Below are 17417 nucleotides of genomic sequence, written 5' to 3' on the forward strand. Positions count from 1 at the left end.
GCCATGTGCCAAGACACTATCAGAGGCGTTTATTAAAGAAATTGTAAGGTTGCATGGTCTTCCTGAGGAGATCGTTTCGGACAGGGGACCGCAATTTGTGGCTAAATTCTGGCGGGCTTTTTGCAGCAGGTTGGGAGTTACACTGTCGTTTTCCTCCGGGTTTCACCCAGAGTCTAAAGGACAAACAGAGAGGAAGAATCAGGATGTGGAACAGTTTTTGAGGTGTTTTGTTCGAGAGAACCAGAATAATTGGGCTGCCTTTCTCCCCCTGGCAGAATTTTCCCTAAACAACCATGATTCCAATGCCACAGGTACCACACCTTTTTTTTTGCTCCGGTGGTAGACATCCTGTTTTCGGAGTATTTTCTTCCATTTCTTCCCCAGTTCCGGAGGAGGAGCTATTTTCTAAAAAGCTGCAAGGGGTATGGTCCCGTATCCGAGAGAATCTGGTGCGGGCGTCGCACCAGGCTAAGGTCCAGGCGGATCGGAAGAGAGGAGAGTTGCAGTTCTTCCCTGGTGAGATGGTTTGGTTGTCCACCAAGAATATCAGGTTGAAGGTTCCTAGCAAGAAGCTGGGTCCCAGGTTTGTGGGTCCTTTTAAGATCATCAAGATGGTAAATGAAGTGGCGGCGCAGCTGCAACTACCTAAAAGGTGGAAGATAAACCGGGTGTTCCATGTCTCCTTGTTAAAGAAGGCCAAGAAGGGAACGTCTCCAGTTAAGGTTCCACCAGTTTCTGAGTCCGGGGAGTATGAGATATCCCGAGTTCTGGATAGCAAATATGTTCGCGGGAAGCTACGGTATCTGGTGGCATGGAAGGGATACGGTCCTGAGGATAATTCTTGGGTCCTGGAGTCGGATATGTCAGCCCCCAGACTCGTGGAGAAATTCCACAAGGAGTTCCCGAAGAAGGATGCTCCTAGAGAATCCGGAGTCTTCTCCTTGAGGGGAGGATCCTGTTAGGAGTATTTAGGTTCATTACTTTCTATTTTTCTTACCTGGGGAGTTTTTGGCTGCGCAGTGTCTGGGGTGGCATCCTGGCGCTGCGGGGTTGTCCTGTCGTGGGTATTGGTGCACACCTTCTGACTTGCACGCGCGCACTGCTGGTAGGCAGCTTTATTTCCTGGTTGATTAGTCTGTCCTCCCATTTGCACCTGGGAGGAGTGGTCTCTACTCTGTATTTAAACCCATGCCTCCCATGGTTCTGTGCTGAGTGTCGCTTTTACAGAGCTAGGCCTTAGCAGGAGGAGTAGGTGGTTATCTTGGATAGAGGAAGTTCCGTGGTTGGTTTTTGGGAGGTTTGGGTGAACGAGTTGGTTTGTGTGTTTTCCCTTCTGTGTTCACCAATCCTCCCTCTGTGTATAATTGACTGTGTGAGTGAATTGCCTTATCCTTTGATTTCTACTCAGTTTCCCTGTGTTTGTTTCCTAGTGTAAGGTTCCTTCCCATATTGGTTTGGGGGAATCCTTTCCCACATTTTTCCTGTGTGCTGCTTGTGTTGTTAGTCAGCGCACACCCTTGTCAGTCCCTGTCAGTAGCAGCTTCACTTGTTCGTTAGGGGTGACCCCCTTTAGTCTCCAGTCCCTAGAGATCTTATAGGGCATTCCTTCTCCCCATTCCCTCTAGGCCTACGGTATCAGTGAGCGAGGAGCTGTCGGGGTCAGGCTTAGCCTGAGTACAGCCGACCCACACCCGTGAGGCAGGGACCGGGATAGCTAGTGGGAGTAGTGCAGGGCGAGATTCCCTACTGCTATTCCTTAGCCCCGTTGCAGCTACCTGGACTGACATAACATGCAGGTTCTAACTAAAGACACTAGAGGGGTAACTACCACTATTTGTTGTGCCCACTGTCATATTGAAGTTATATGTTTTGCTTAGCTACTGTATACTTATTTCTTACCTTCTCTCCTGCTCTCATCCCCCTCCCCTCTTTTCCTTATTAAACTGTTATATATTGTTATTCCGTGGCTCTGTGCAGTTACTGCGTATATCATCACCTGCTCCCCATTACACCGTCCCCCCTCCTTCATCTGCCCCCAGTTTTATGGGCCCCTTAATTATGTTCCACTTTAATGTTTAAAACAAAAAAAACCCACTTATACTCACCTTCCAACACTCCCCCGCCGCTCTCTCCGCAGTCTCGCTCACTCATATAGTTGTAGGCGCGATGCAACGTCATCACATTGTGGCTACACATACAGAAGCCGCAGCGCAGCGTTAAAGCAGGAGCTGAGCTGTGACAGCTCTTGCTTAAATTGCTTGTGTGTTCAACTCTTTGGCGTCCTCCGGGCGCCGATGAGTTTAAACCGGGACATACCTCCCACCAATCGGGACGGTTGGGAGGTATGCTTTAGGCGACCTCTGTGTTTTGGTCGTTCGACCCCCGCCGGGGTCGCGACCCACAGGTTGAGAACCGCTGGTCTAGAAGAAGCATCTCAATGGGATTCAGTTTATAACTTTGGCACAGCTACTCTAAAACCAGATTGTTTTTTTTTAAGAGGACCGTTCATGTCCTCCTGCACATGCAGTTTTATATACTGCTAGAAAGCCAACAGTGTGCTGTATTCAGCGCACTGTCAGTTTTCCCGTCATGTGCCCCCGGGCTGGAAATAACAGTGCCGTTAGTTTCGAACTTTGTCCACCATCAGAAGGGCTTTAGTGACTGTCTAGCTGAGATGTGAGGAACGCCCCTCCTGACAGTGTTCGTTCATGGCCCTGTACGGTCATAGGCAGTGGTGAACCTAGCGTTTGTGCTGACTGAGGCTAACGATGGAATGATGGTATTCAGTCTGGGAAGGGGGGGGATGCTAGTGGTAACATTACAGTGAACACAATGTAGTAAAATTTTGTGCAGTAGTACTTACAGGAGACACCTTCCCACATTTCCCATCTCTTCCTTTTGGACCGCCATGACCACTTCTTCACAACCCCTATATATATATATATATATATATATATATATATATATATATATATATATATATATATGTCTAAATATATATAATTATGCCCCACAGCGGCCCCTGCAGCCTACATTATGCTCCACAGTGGCACAATAGACTGTGGGGCATAATGGAGGTTGCAGGAGCCATAGTGGACCCTGCAACCTCTATTTTGCCCAACAGTTGGCCACCCAACTATTATGCCCCACAGTGGCCCACTCATGAACTATTATTATACTCAGGGGTCTTTCAATATAATAGTATGAAGCAAGAAAAAACAAAGTCCACAGCCCAATATATTTAAAGTGCAAGGATAATGAAATAATCCTGGGCCTCTTGCTGTACGAACAAAACACCTCCCGGTATAGGCAAGTTGCAACACGTGAAAAAAAGACAAAGTCCAGCAACAGATGGTGCACGTGAAAACTAAAACTTAGCTTTTAATAAAATTGGTAAAAATTCATAAGGGTGGCACCAGATACAAAAATACAAAATGTGTGGATGAGAAGACTTACAGAGACATGATGGTAGTGAACAGCACAAAAGAAAATACATTTCTGGCACTCAAAGAGGTAACTTCCACCAGAATTTTTATTTGCATCTGACAATCAAATTAAGACGTTTCGGTCTAAGGCAGACCTTCATCAGTATGTCGGTCAGTGTGAAGCAGAGGAGAATAGGAAGCTCAGGTAAGTGGAAGGTTGGTGTCCAGATATGAGGTAGGACTACCTCCACTACACATTTCCCATTCCTGCGCAGTACAGGTGGATTGATCCTGTAGAGAACAGAGCAGCGCTGGGAGAAGAGCGCGCCTGCAGAATCAGTAAAGAAGGAGGGGCCGTACCACATAAAGTAGCCTGGAAGGAAGAGAGGTAAATATATAATGGGGTTGGGCTGAGTAGGTAGGAAAGGGCTAGTAATGGGCAGGGTAGCTAGAGAGATAGACAGGGGATGTATTGGAGGGAGAAAGAGACGAGGGGGGAGTAAGGTGAGAGGTTAGTGTGGAAATTACATAGCAGGAAACTGAACCACCTAAACAAATGCAGGAGATACCAGGAGCTCCCACAGACACCCAGAAATCACTCAAAACATGGCTAAAGGTATATGGGTGCATTTATTAACCGATTAATACCACTAACAGACTTTTTTTTTTTTTAAAGCATTTTTTGCCAGAAAACCCCATTAATACAAATATCAGTAAGTGTAGGAATGTTTATAAAATACATAATATAGTAGAAAAGCATAACATTACTAATGAAGAATTACATTGTCAGTAGCTTTATGCATATGGAGCACAGTGTTCGTAAATACAGTGTGTTGTAATGCATAATGTGTCTTTGTAAATGGAACATATCTGTAGTACAGTACATTCATTTCTCTACAGATTGCACACTTACATTTTACTCTAGCTTTTAAACTTCATGTAGTAATAATATTAATCTTTATAAATATTGCCGGGTCATTATAAATTACCGGACAAAAAAGTGCTAAAAGCTCAACTTTTTCATCCAGTGATTTCAGTGTTAAAAAAATGAACACCCTGTGGACCATGGGGTCCTGTCTGTGTCTGTCAAATAACCAATCCATTACTGTCCGTTTTTCCATTTTTATTAATGCCTACTTGTATAGCACCATCATATTCTGCAGCGCTTTACAGCCAGTCAGTTACTGTCCCATGTAGGGCTCACAATCTACATTCCCTTTCAGTATGTCTTAGGAGTATATGGGGAGAATATACAAACTCCTTGCAGATATTGCCCTTGGCAGGATTCGAACCCAGGACTCCAGCACTGCAAAGCTGCAGTTCTTTTACTCCTCTGACAGAAGAATTACAGACAAATGTGAATGTAGCCTTAATTTAGTGCCAATATATTACACATCATTTTACATTTGTACGGATAATTTACAATTGCAAATGAGGTTTGAGGATTTCCATTTTATCAGTTCATGTTGACATTCTTAAAGGTGTCAGCGGTCACAAATATTAGTTACCTGAGTCACACTGTACTTGGTCTTTGATTTCTAACACTGCACATCATCTCTTGGTTCCACAGAAAACATATTTGTCTGCTCCGTCACTGCTCCATCCTATACTGTATCATAGTTTAATGTTTTTTTTCTATAGCGACAACATAAGGTCAGTAGAACAAGGACTGCTATACTCAGGAAGACCACAGCAATGATCAGTCCAACAACAGGACCTGAAGAAGAACACAAAATTGTTTAAGACAAAAGTACATATACCGCACTAACAAAGTTTAACTTGACATCTATTCATAGTGTTAGCTTGACTCTTTCAATAGCTTTTATTACCTTTTTTTTTATCACTGTGCAGAAAGTTACCACGCTAGAAAGATACATTAAAGGGGTGTTACAAGACATTTTTTAAAAAATTTTTTATATTGCTACTAGTGGACCAATAAACATAACAAACAAGTACTCACCTCTCCGGGCATCTGTCTCCACTGACAGCAGGTCCAACCATTTGCATATACTGTAGGTCCTGTTCTCAGCAGTGACCTCTTTACAAACAATACATCATAGCACTCATATGCCATGTGTGAAGTTATTGCCACTTGGCACAGAGGTTTGGGGAGAGGTAAGTACTGTTTATTATATTTGGTGGGCCAACAGCAGCAGTTTTAAATAGTAAAAACAAAGACTTAGAACACCCCATTTAACTTTGAATATTTATATGACATACACTACCTGATGGATTGTTTAGAATCCATTTACTCAATAAATTGAACTACTATGGTATGTTCACAGCTGAATTTTAACTAGCTTAAAAATTTCAGCTTCCAGAAATAATAATTATTATTATCATTATCATTAGCATCTGCCCACGACTTTGTCTGCGGGTCGGTGTTGTTTCTGAGCTGCTCCTATGTAGCCAATTGCTGGTGCAGATGAAACACTTGCTCGCGTGTGTCGGCTCTGTTACATATCTCTGTAACTGCGCTATATACCCAGGTGTGCCCTGGACCCCCCAAAACCCACCTTGGGTGCAGTCTCCCCTCCCGCTACGCCCCCACTACAGGGATGGTAAGTATCCTATATTCTATATTGGCCGGCATTCTATGTTTGTGTGAAATTTGAGAACAATCCATGCGGCGGTGTTGGCGTGATTGAGGAACAAACATCCGAACATCCAAACACACAAACTTTCACAGTTATAATATTAGTAGGATTATTATTATTATTTGACAACTTTGTGGGCTCAGGCTCTGCAGAACCTTGTAAAAGCCAAAGAAAATTAAAAAAGTCAGGCAAATAAGAGGCGCTTACCGGGTCCTGATTACAAGGTGGGAGAACAGGTTGGCTGTCCACAAAAAATTTGCGCCTGTTACATATTATTTACACGGTACTGAAAATATCACAATCCTACCTGAGCTTTTATTACTGTCTACATCAGCTCCACACTCTTTCTCCCAGTCTTCTGCAATTATTGAAGATGTCAGCTCAGTAAACTTTGTTAGAGGACATGATGAAGAACAGCCTGGCAGAGTGATCAAGTATGGCTTTACTGAGCTGTCATTCCGGTAGTACATTTCAATAGTGTATTCCCTGGAGGATTGAAATAGCATGTTATTAATTAGATTTGACCTATTAAGTTACAATGTAACTTATATGCATTTTTATCTTTATCTTTTATCTTTATATACACACATACCTCCCAACTTTTGAAGAACTGAAAGAGGGACAAAAATGTGCGGTGTGCGTGTCGCGCTGCGGCAAATTTAGCCTCGCCAACTTTTATGTTGACTCCACCCATTCTCATTAATCTTCCATGTGCCCGCACACAGCATAATCCTCCTACAGTCACCCGTAAATTATATGTCCCCCCTCTATCTCTCCTCCAGTTTCATATACATCCTTCATATGCCCCCAGTTTCATGTCCCCCCTCCATCTCTGCCCCCCCTCCATCTCTGCCCCCAGTTTCATGTCCCCTTCTTCTTTGTCCCAGATTCATGTCCCCCATCTCTGCCCACAGTTTCATGGCCCTCCATCTCTGCCCCCCAGATTCATGTCCCCCCATCTCTGCCCCCAGATTCATGTCCCCCCATCTCTGCCCCCAGATTCATGTCCCCTCCATCTCTGCCCCCAGATTCATGTCCCCTCCATCTCTGCCCCCAGATCATGTTCTCCCATCTCTGCCCCCAGATTCATATCCCCCATCTCTGCCCCAGTTTCATGTCCCCCATCTCTGCCCCCAGATTCATGCCCCCCATATCTGCCCCAGTTTCATGTCCCCCATCTCTGCCCCCAGATTCATGTCCCCTCCATCTCTGCCCCAGATTCATGTCCCCCCATCTCTGCCCCCAGATTCATATCCCCCCATCTCTGCCCCCAGATTCATGTCCCCCCATCTCTGCCCCAGATTCATGTCCCCTCTATCTCAGCCCCCAGATTCATGTCCCCCCATCTCTGCCCCCAGATTCATATAACCCCATCTCTGCCCCCAGATTCGTGTTTCCCCATCTCTGCCCCCAGATTCATGTCCCCTCTATCTCAGTCCCCAGATTCATGTCCCCCCATCTCTGCCCCAAGATTCATATAACCCCATCTCTGCCCCCAGATTCATGTCCCCCCATCTCTGCCCCCAGATTCATGTCCCCCCATCTTTGCCCCAGATTCATATCCCCCATCTCTGCCCCCAGATTCATGTCCCCCATCTCTGCTCCCAGATTCATGTCCCCCCATCTCTACCCCCAGATTCATGTCCCCCCATCTCTGCCCCCAGATTCATGTCCCCTCCATCTCTGCCCCCAGATTCATGTCCCCCATTTCTGCCCCCAGATTCATATACCCCATCTCTGCCCCCAGATTCATATCCCCCCATCTCTGCCCCCAGATTCATATCCCCCCATCTCTGCCCCAGATTCATGTCCCTCCATCTCTGCCCCCAGATTCATGTCCCCCATCTCTGCCCCCAGATTCATGTCCCCCCATCTCTGCCCCCAGATTCATGTCCCCTCCATCTCTGCCCCAGATTCATGTCCCCTCCATCTCTGCCCCCAGATTCATGTCCCCCCATCTCTGCCCCCAGATTCATATCCCCCCATCTCTTCCCCCAGATTCATGTCCCCCCATCTCTGCCCCCAGATTCATGTCCCCCCCATCTCTGTCCCCAGATTCATGTCCCCCCATCTCTGCCCCCAGATTCATGTCCTCTCCATCTCTGCCCCCAGATTCATGTCCCCTCCATCTCTGCCCCCAGATTCATGTCCCCCCATCTCTGCCCCAGATTCATATCCCCCATCTCTTCCCCCAGATTCATGTCCCCCCATCTCTGCCCCCAGATTCATGTCCCCCCATCTCTGCCCCCAGATTCATATCCCCGCATCTCTGCCCCCAGATTCATGTCCCCCCATCTCTGCCCCAGATTCATTTCCCCCATCTCTGCCCCCAGATTCATGTCCCCCCATTTCTGCCCCCAGATTCATGTCCCCCATCTCTGCCCCTAGATTCATGTCCCCACATCTCTGCCCCCAGATTCATGTCCCCCCCATCTCTGCCCCCAGTGTCATGCTGTCCTCTCCTTCATCTGCCCCCAGTTTCATGTTGCACCTCAATGTGTACACATTACACTTACCTACTCCTCGCTCCCCCACCGCTCTTTCCGCAGTCTCTCTAACATAGTTGTAGGCGCGATGTGACATCATCACATCACGCCTACACAGCCACTAGCCGGAGTGCAGCGGCGAAGCAAGGAGCTGAGCTATGACAGCTCCTTGCTTTAGCCGCGTATGTATTCAACTCAGATCTGCGTCCTCATATATATGATTTTCTAAATTCTGTAAACCAGTATTGGAGGTAACAGAGATTATAAAGTGCCTTTAGGCTAAACTCAAGCTTACATTTTTTTTTCTATCCACACTAGCCTTTGATTCACAAAAATTGCAGCAAAATCTGCAATAAAAAAAATGCTGCTTTTCTGCAACAAAAAATGCCTTAGCCTTACTATCATATAAGCCCAGCAGTTTTCCTCTGTGGACTTTCTGCCCCTATTATACCTTTAGAGAAAAACACCAGCGTTTCCGTAGGTATAATTGACATGCTACGATTTACAAAAATGCAGCTTTTCTGCTGCCAATTTTTTTCTGCAATTTGTGGATGGAATTAATAATAATAATGGAATCCCATCCACTTTGAAGGTAATGTAAAATGCAGCATTTTTTGCCGTTGTGTTTATGTTGTGGCCAAAATGCTGTGTTTTCACAACATAGGGCCATGGCCTATGTATGTGACTTTTCCTTATGTTAATTTTTCCCCTTGTCCTCATTCCTTTGTTAATGTTGGCATGTAGTCCATTGCTTAGAGACTCTCTGCTATATCAGCTATTACCAGCAGGTGGCAATGCCAGAAAGAGATGACATAGAAGGGAGCTGGCAGCAAGAAGTGAAGTCAGTGTAGCGCAGGCCATTTGTGCATTTATTGCCTCTTGCTGTTGGTGTTAAAGCAGTAGTGAGCCTTGCCCATCCCACTGTGAATCTGTTAGGGAGTTGCTACTTTGCGAAATGCTTTGAAGACAAGCTGGTGCCTGAACTGTGTCTTAGTAGGACCATACCTCCCAACTTTCTATGGACAGAAAGAGGGGCAAAATTTGTAGTGTGCATAGTGTGCCGTGGCAAATTTAGCTCCTCTCACTTCTAAATTGGCTCTGCCTATTCCCATCCATTTCTCTTTGTGCTCCCCACACAGTATAAAGCTCCTACAGCCACCCTAATATTATATGCCCCCATATTATAATGTTCTCAAATTGACCCCACAGTATAAAGTCTCTTTCCTGGTGTACCAACAGCTTAATGTCCCCCCTCCAGCTGCCTCAGTTTAATGTCACCCTCCAGATGCTCCATAGTTTAATGTCCCCCTCCAGTTCCCTAAACTGGGGGCAACTAGAGGGGAACATTATCTGGGGCAGTTGGATAGGGACGTTAAACTGGGGCAATTGAGGGGGACATTAAAGGAATCCTATCAGTCAGACACAATTTTTTCTAGGTATCACGTCGGAATAGCCTTAAGAAAGGCTATTCGTCTCCTACTTTTCGTCGTCTTCTCCGTGCCGCCGTTCGCCTACAATCCCGGTTCTTGTCCGTATGCAAATTAGCTCTCTCACAGCTCTCTCATCCTCAATGCTGCCAGAGAACTCTCTCCAGCACCGCCTCCTCTTCTTCAGCAGCGTCATCTTCAGCCTCTTCTTCCGGCGGTGGCTTGTAACTTCTAGGCCCTGGGTCTTGGGCAGAGCAGACTGCACATGCCCACAGGCCATGAGAAAATGGCCGCTTACACAGTATTGTAAGCGGCCATTTTCTCATGGCATGTGAGCATTCACAGTCTGCTCTGCCCAAGACCCGGGGCCTAGAAGTTACAAGCCACCGCCGGAAGAAGAGGCTGAAGATGACGCTGCTGAAGAAGAGGAGGCGGTGCTGGAGAGAGTTCTCTGGCAGTATTGGGGACGCCCCTAGGGCTGTTTAAGTGCTGGGGCCTGCCCCCAGTGCTGCGAGAGAGCTAATTTTCATACCAACAAGAACTGGGATTGTAGGCGAACGACGGCGCGGAGAAGACGACGAAAAGTAGGAGAATAGCCTTTCTTAAGGCTATTCCGATGTGTTACTTAGAAAAAATTGTGTCTGACTGATAGGATCCCTTTAATGTCCCTCTCCAGCTACCCCCAGTTTAATGTCCTCCTCCAGTTACACTCTATTTTAATATCCTCCTTCAGCAACCCCCTCCCTCCCGGTATGATGTTCCTTTCCAGTTGCCCCTAGTGTAATGCCCCTTGCATCTTCCCCAGTTTAATGTCCCTCTTCATCTGCCCCCAAGGTTTAATGGCCCCCTCATATGCCCTCCAGTTTAATGTTCCTCTTCATATGCTCCGCAGTTCAATGTCCCCCTCATATGCCCCCCTCCATCTGCCCCCACAGTTTAATGTCCCTCTTCATCTGCCAAAGTTTAACATAAAAACACTGACTCTCATCGTTCCCTTGCTGTGAAGTCTGCAGTCTCTAGTCCCAGGAGCTGCAGGTGCGATGTGAGTGACATCATCACATCGCGCCTACAGCTTCCAGAGCTGGAGCACGCAAGGATACAGTGGTGAGGCAGGAGATGACACAGATGAGTTGAATCTGTGACATACCTTCCGTCAACCTTGACCATGGGAAAAGATCTAAAACCCGGGACTGTCCTATAGAATCTTTGATGGTTGGGAGGTATGTTAGGACTGCGAAACTATAAGGCCTCCTGCACACGATTATAGTTGATTTATGGTCCACAAATACTGATCAAAACAAAACCATGTACACATTGCATCATTATGTCATCCGCAATCACAGATACCGTATGATTTCCTACAATGGTCCATGCTGCTAATGCAGCCAAAAATAGGAAACGCTTCATAATTCGTGGTCCTTGAATACGGTGTGGACACATGGCTGCAAAGATAGTGTCTGGCCTATAAAAATCAATGGGACCACACTTTTATCTGTAATAGCAGATAAAATCTACAGTTATGTGCACAAGGTTTAAAAAGAGTGACCAAGTGTGGGGGCTGGAGAATAAGGATTTCCTGCTGAAATCATTATGGTGCCACTGGAGCCTGCTCAGGGGGCAACCAGGTCAGAGTTTAGCCACTTTGGAGTACATCAGTGGGCTGCAGAGTGGCAGGGAGCCTCGGAATCCTCCTCAAAATCCACCTGCAAAAATGGCTCCCATTGACTTTAATGGAAGCCACATGCTTTTTTTTCCCCCACTAGCTAGTAGTGGAAAAAAGAAGTGACATGACCTATCTTGCGGCAGATTCTGTGGCTAAGTCAGCCGTAGCATCCGCAGCTCGAGACACACTCCTGTTTAGACCCATTCATTCGGGCCTAAACAGAAGCGGGATGCTGCGAAAGGAATGCCAATGCTGCATCTGCATCCCGTCGCGGAAAGTTCACAAGGTGGAAAAGGTTTCTGCCACCTTTTCCGCCATGTGAACATACCCTAAGGAGAACTTTTTAGCAATTGTTTCCCACAAATATGTAACCTAGTGTCGTTGTTTGTCACTTACCCATCATCACCTTTGTAAAGTTCAAAAATGTGGCAAGCAGCATAAGGGGCGTTTTTTCCATTGGAGACGTTCAGAGCCATATGGAGAGCAGCTAGCGTAGTGTCATGCTAGGGAGGAAAGTTATATAAATGAAAGACTTGCACCAAAGGAACATGAAAAACTGCTTCTTCTACAGCAAAAGATAAAACTATGTTTAGCCGCTGAATATCTTTAAGAACGTGCCCACGCGCGTATCACATTGAAACCAATAGGGAAAAAAGCAGCCCATTCATTTCAATGGGGAGCGCTCATATATCGGCTCCCATTGAAATTAATGGGATCTGCTTTGTACGCGTTGATTCTGAACGTGTTTTACGTTCAGAATCAGCTCAGCGTATACTTAGTGTGAATGCACCCTAATGGCTTTTGGTTGTTGCCAAATGTTGCAATAAATAACTGATTCATATGAAATAGAAAATGTACTTTAAAAAGTATTACTCAATTTTTTACTTTACATTCTAACCTTTGGTGACAACCCTCCTATGCTACTCTATAATGCCTTCACAGAATACCTTTGCAATGTAGAGCATATGTCCCAGTTAGGACTACATAAATAGACTATATACATATATTCACTATATAGACTATAATCAAACTATTGTAGGCAATCACATTCTGTAGCCTCTATTGTAAGCAGCTCGGACTGGGAAATCTAGGGCCTATCAGTGGAATTGATTCTAGGCCCATTGCCCACATCCAGGACTCCTGCAGATCAGCTATACCTGTAGCCGTGCTGTCTTAGTAATAACAGGTCGAAAACAATATGATGTGCAGCATTGTGCTACCTTAACCCACCACTACACACTGTATGACAAGCGAGCAGCATGCTACCTAGAATTGTTACCATTACCTGTAGCCGCACTTCCTTGGAAAAGCCGATCTGAAGAAGTCCTGGCTGTTGGACTCCTTCAGATATAATATTGATAACCTTTCTTAAGGACAGGCCATCAATATTAGACATGTGGTTTAAAAAGTTGTCCAGGAATTGGAGCATTCTAATTCAGTCTTGTGCCTAAGATATTCAGTCTTGTGATTGAGATATTTTTAAATAAAATCAATAAGCAGGAAACCTTCTGAAAAAAGCTAAACTACATTCACCTCTTAAATGTCCTGCCACTCCAGCACCAATGGTCCAATACCCATTGTTTCCAGTCCTCACCTTCCACAAGTGATAACCAACAGTAATGTGGGCCATATGTGGACAGCCTGGCACTAATTATTGATGTAAACTAAAAACATATTCATTTTAACATACCCCAGAATACATGATTAGCTTTAGTTTGCTGGCTGGGTTGGTCGTAGCATTTGTAAAGCTTTTTAAAATGGAACCCACAAGGACTCCTGCAAATGACAAAGAAGAATGTTAATAATAATAATAATAATAATAATAATAATAATAATAATAATAATACAAACATTATAGTAAGAATTAGATCAATAGTAAAGGGTCATTATACTATGTAGGGGGCAAAAAGGAGCCATTATGCTCTGTGTGGAGGCAAAAGCAGGTCATTATACAGTGAGTGGGGACAAAAATTATATTGTGTATATGGGAAAAATAAGCCATTATACAGTATATGGGGAAAAAGAGGGCGCTGTACTATGTGTGGGGGCAATGGAGTTGATTAAACTGTGTGGGAGCAAAACGGAACCATTAAAGATGACCTTTCACCGATTTGGGCACAGGCAGTTCTATATACTGCTGGAAGCTGACAGTGCGCTGAATTCAGTGCACTGTCGGCTTTCCCAATCTGTGCCCTAGATAAAGAGGTATCGGTCCCAGTACCGTAGCTCTTTACAGTCAGAAGGGCGTTCCTGACAGTCAGTCAGGTACGTCCTTCTTCAAAGCAGAGCCTATTGCGCTGTATACTGTGAGTGGGGAGGAACTCCCCCCTCCCTCTGCTCACAGTGCTCGTCCATAGACGAGTATTATCAGGAGAGGAGGGGGCGTTCCTCCCCGCTCACACTGTACAGCGCGATAGGCGCTGCTGTGCAGAAGAATGTACCTGACTGACTGTCAGGAACGCCCTTCTGACTGTAAAGAGCTACGGTACTGGGACTGATAGCTCTTTACCTGGGGCACAGATCGGGAAAGACGACAGTGCACTGAATTCAGCCCACTGTCAGCTTTCCAGCAGTATATAGAACTGCCTGTGCCCGATCTGATGAAAGGTCCTCTTTAAACTGTGTATAAGCCATAAGAGGCTACGAAGCTGTGTGTGGGGCAAAGGGAACCGTTATACTGTGTGTGGGCAAAAGGGGGCCATTATATGGTGTGTGGGGTAGCTAACAAGGACCATTATAACATGTGAGGGGAATAGGGGGGCATTATTGTACGTGTGGGGACAGAAGGGGCCATTATACAGTGGGGGGGGACATAAGGGGTCATTTTACTGTGTGTGGGAATAAGGGGATCATTGTACTGTGTGAGGGTAAAAGGGGGCATTATATGGTGTGTGGAGTAGCAAAAAGTGACCATTATACTGTTCGGGGGATGGGGGGGGGTCTTATTGTGTGTAGGGACAGAAGGGGCCATTTTGCTGTGTGTAGGGGAATAATGGAGTCATTGTACTGTGTGGGGACAAAATGGTTATGCCACTAACTCACCATCAGCTAATCCACTGCATCTACAGTAGCAGCACTGTGGGTGAGATTTCTATAAATCTTATTTCTATGCGGAAACTAAAAGCACAGCAGTTTTACCCCCACAACATATCAATTACTGCTGTAGTATTGCTTGCTCAATGCAAAGGCTGAAAACTATAGAAGACGTACAGCAAGTCCAGCAGGGGTTGTTGCAGTAACACCATCCAATTTCAGGTGTTTTTGCTGCAGCGACTTCTATCGGAACACACTGCTGGCATATGAGTTGCTCCACAAAAGGCCCCACTGAGTCTCTATCGCCTAAGGGCCCACAGAAGCCTGGAGCTGCACCTTCTGGTCCCTATATAGGTTTTGGTGTCAAGGGCTGTCTGGAATAGCTGAACTGTGTGGGGTAAATTGTCAGACCCCCACAAATGTGATAACCTATCCTGAGAAAGGGTGATCAAGATAAAAAAATGTTCCCAGGCATGAAAACCACTTTAAAATCAACAAGTGATTGTGCCCTAATACTTTATTCTTCATTACTATTTAATACTCAGTTATTTATGACATACAGGATTGTATATGATACAATAGCCAGCACAGTATGTGTTACAGAAGCGATCAGGAAGTCAGGAATAGTTCCAAAAATAAGGAATGCTGATACATCCTCTCTCTTTTGTATTCACTTCTGTCCTTACCCAACAATCTGCATGGAAACTACCACAAAACAGCATGTATGACTTGTGCCTCAGAGGATTCAAAGAATATATCCTCTCAGATTTATAGCCCCAAGTAATCCCTCTAAGAGCGTTTTGAAATTGCCAAATTTCAGTGTAGAATTCGGTTTGTCTGCAGGTATACTTTATCCCACATTTTTAATGGACATCTTTAGTTCACAATACACAGAATATTTCATGTGCTGATTTGAAATTATCACTGGGGAAAAAGAATTTAGCTGAGAGCGGGTTCACACCAGCGCCTGGTCTCCGTGTTCGGCCATGAGCGCCAGTGAGCGTTTTGTGCTCTCTGTGGCGAAACGTTTTTTTTTTAACCGAACACAAAGTCCTGCATGTCCGACTCTATGTCCAATTAAAAAAAGGATTGCTGCATAACGGAGGCCGGGGCGCAGATGTGAACCTGCCCTCAGCCTTGGATATCTGTCAATGGCATACCTACCATAGAACCAGGGATAGGCGGTGAAAAATCCAAAGTCCTTAGGGACAATTAACTTAGTTTAATTAAATTAGTTTCTAGGGACAATTAAGGGACAAGTTGTGAATACGCAGCATTTTGGAAAACAGTATTACAAAGTGGATGGGATTTTGACTAATCTCATCCACACATTGCAGAAACAAATCCACAGTGGAAATTCTGTGATTTTAAAAACCGTAGCATTATTGTAAATTGGAGCATGTCAATTATACCTATGGAAACCAATCTACTGTGTTTATTTGGGAAACCAAAATGTTAAAACCATTGGCGTCAATAAATGTGTTGAAAACTTGGACATGGTTTTAGACAGTTCTTGAGATGTGAGATTCCATTTAGATCTTAAATGTAACCCAACAGTCCACATCCGAAGCATACAGCCCCTCAAGCCTTTCTCTTCATACTACATATAGCAACTTACAAACAACAAATGTATTTTCAGCTGTCTTGATGTTGAGGTCTGATGAACCCAGAAAACTTTAATATAGAGCTATGAAAATTAAATGGAACAACATCCGTCTAGCTTACCTCCTTGTAGCCTGGATTTCTCATGATGTTTGTATACATCAAATAAAGTTGAAAAGCCCATGTCAGATAGCTGAGACAGTTTCTCCATAACATCTTTGGTTGCCCAGTTTGGCAGTGTATAATTGTGTATTTGCTATAACAAAACAAACCAACAATTTATATATATTTTATCTTAGTTAGTCCTCATTCACACATCTCTTTGTAACCACACTGGACATTGTTCTATGCTGGGGCCTTTCAGTTTTCGTAGAATGACATTGGTTCCATATTCTGCATGTCGTCCGTATGAATGGAATATGACTATAACATATGCAGGTCTGAATGAATCCATAGACAACAATCAGCTGTGAATACCATATACCCCTGCCCTCTGTTTCTCCAACTCACACTCTGAGGATTCAAATAGCTTAAATATAGGGAACATTATAGTGGGGGTCTAATTTTCATGACTAACATAATTGTCAGACCTCAGGACATGAAAGGTACATAAAGAATTCCATTACATACAGCCAGGCCATTAGATATCATCACATATGTTCAGACCCTGCGGATAGAGACGAACACCTTGGAGGCCTCAAAAACACATTCTTGAGGCAGGGTTACCATCCAAGAACAATTGATAACCAAATCACCAGGGTCACCAGAATACCTAGATCAGATTTATTAAAATACAATACCAAACAGGAAAACAATCGAGTGCCCCTTGTCGCATATAACCCACACCTGGAGAGGCTGAGAGGAATCACACGTAAATCACATCCACTACAGCAAAAAGACAACCGTCTAAAATCCATATTTCCAGATCCCCCTCTCCTGTGCTACAGACTGCCACCAAACCTCAGGAATATGGTTGTCAGCAACTCACTGTCACCTCCAACATTTCCATGTGGACAGAAAAGGTGCAAAACCTGCCCCCACATACTGACCACTGACAGGATAGAGATCCCAAACTCTAACAGAGAATATAAAATCCCAGGTACGTTCACCTGTAACACACCTAATGTAGTGTATTTGATCATGTGCACCAAATGTTCCACTGAAAATCTATATGTTGGAGAGAC

General features: G+C 44.8%; 1 protein-coding gene across 1 annotated transcript in view; it reads right to left on the reverse strand.

Annotated features, from left to right (window-relative positions):
• Nucleotides 1-4153: 4153 nt before the first annotated feature.
• The window catches only part of ACP3 (acid phosphatase 3), a 36385-nt gene continuing 23121 nt past the window's right edge, over nucleotides 4154-17417 (reverse strand). Inside the window, exons 7-11 of the mRNA XM_075271287.1 lie at nucleotides 16357-16489; nucleotides 13289-13374; nucleotides 11995-12101; nucleotides 6330-6508; nucleotides 4154-5142 (exon numbers count right to left, since the gene is read on the reverse strand). Coding sequence (XP_075127388.1) covers nucleotides 5030-5142; nucleotides 6330-6508; nucleotides 11995-12101; nucleotides 13289-13374; nucleotides 16357-16489 — 618 coding nt within the window. The 3' untranslated portion in view covers nucleotides 4154-5029. The remainder of the gene's footprint in view (nucleotides 5143-6329; nucleotides 6509-11994; nucleotides 12102-13288; nucleotides 13375-16356; nucleotides 16490-17417) is intronic.

This window comes from Leptodactylus fuscus, chromosome 4, assembly GCF_031893055.1.
Source record: "Leptodactylus fuscus isolate aLepFus1 chromosome 4, aLepFus1.hap2, whole genome shotgun sequence".
NCBI lineage: Eukaryota > Metazoa > Chordata > Amphibia > Anura > Leptodactylidae > Leptodactylus > Leptodactylus fuscus.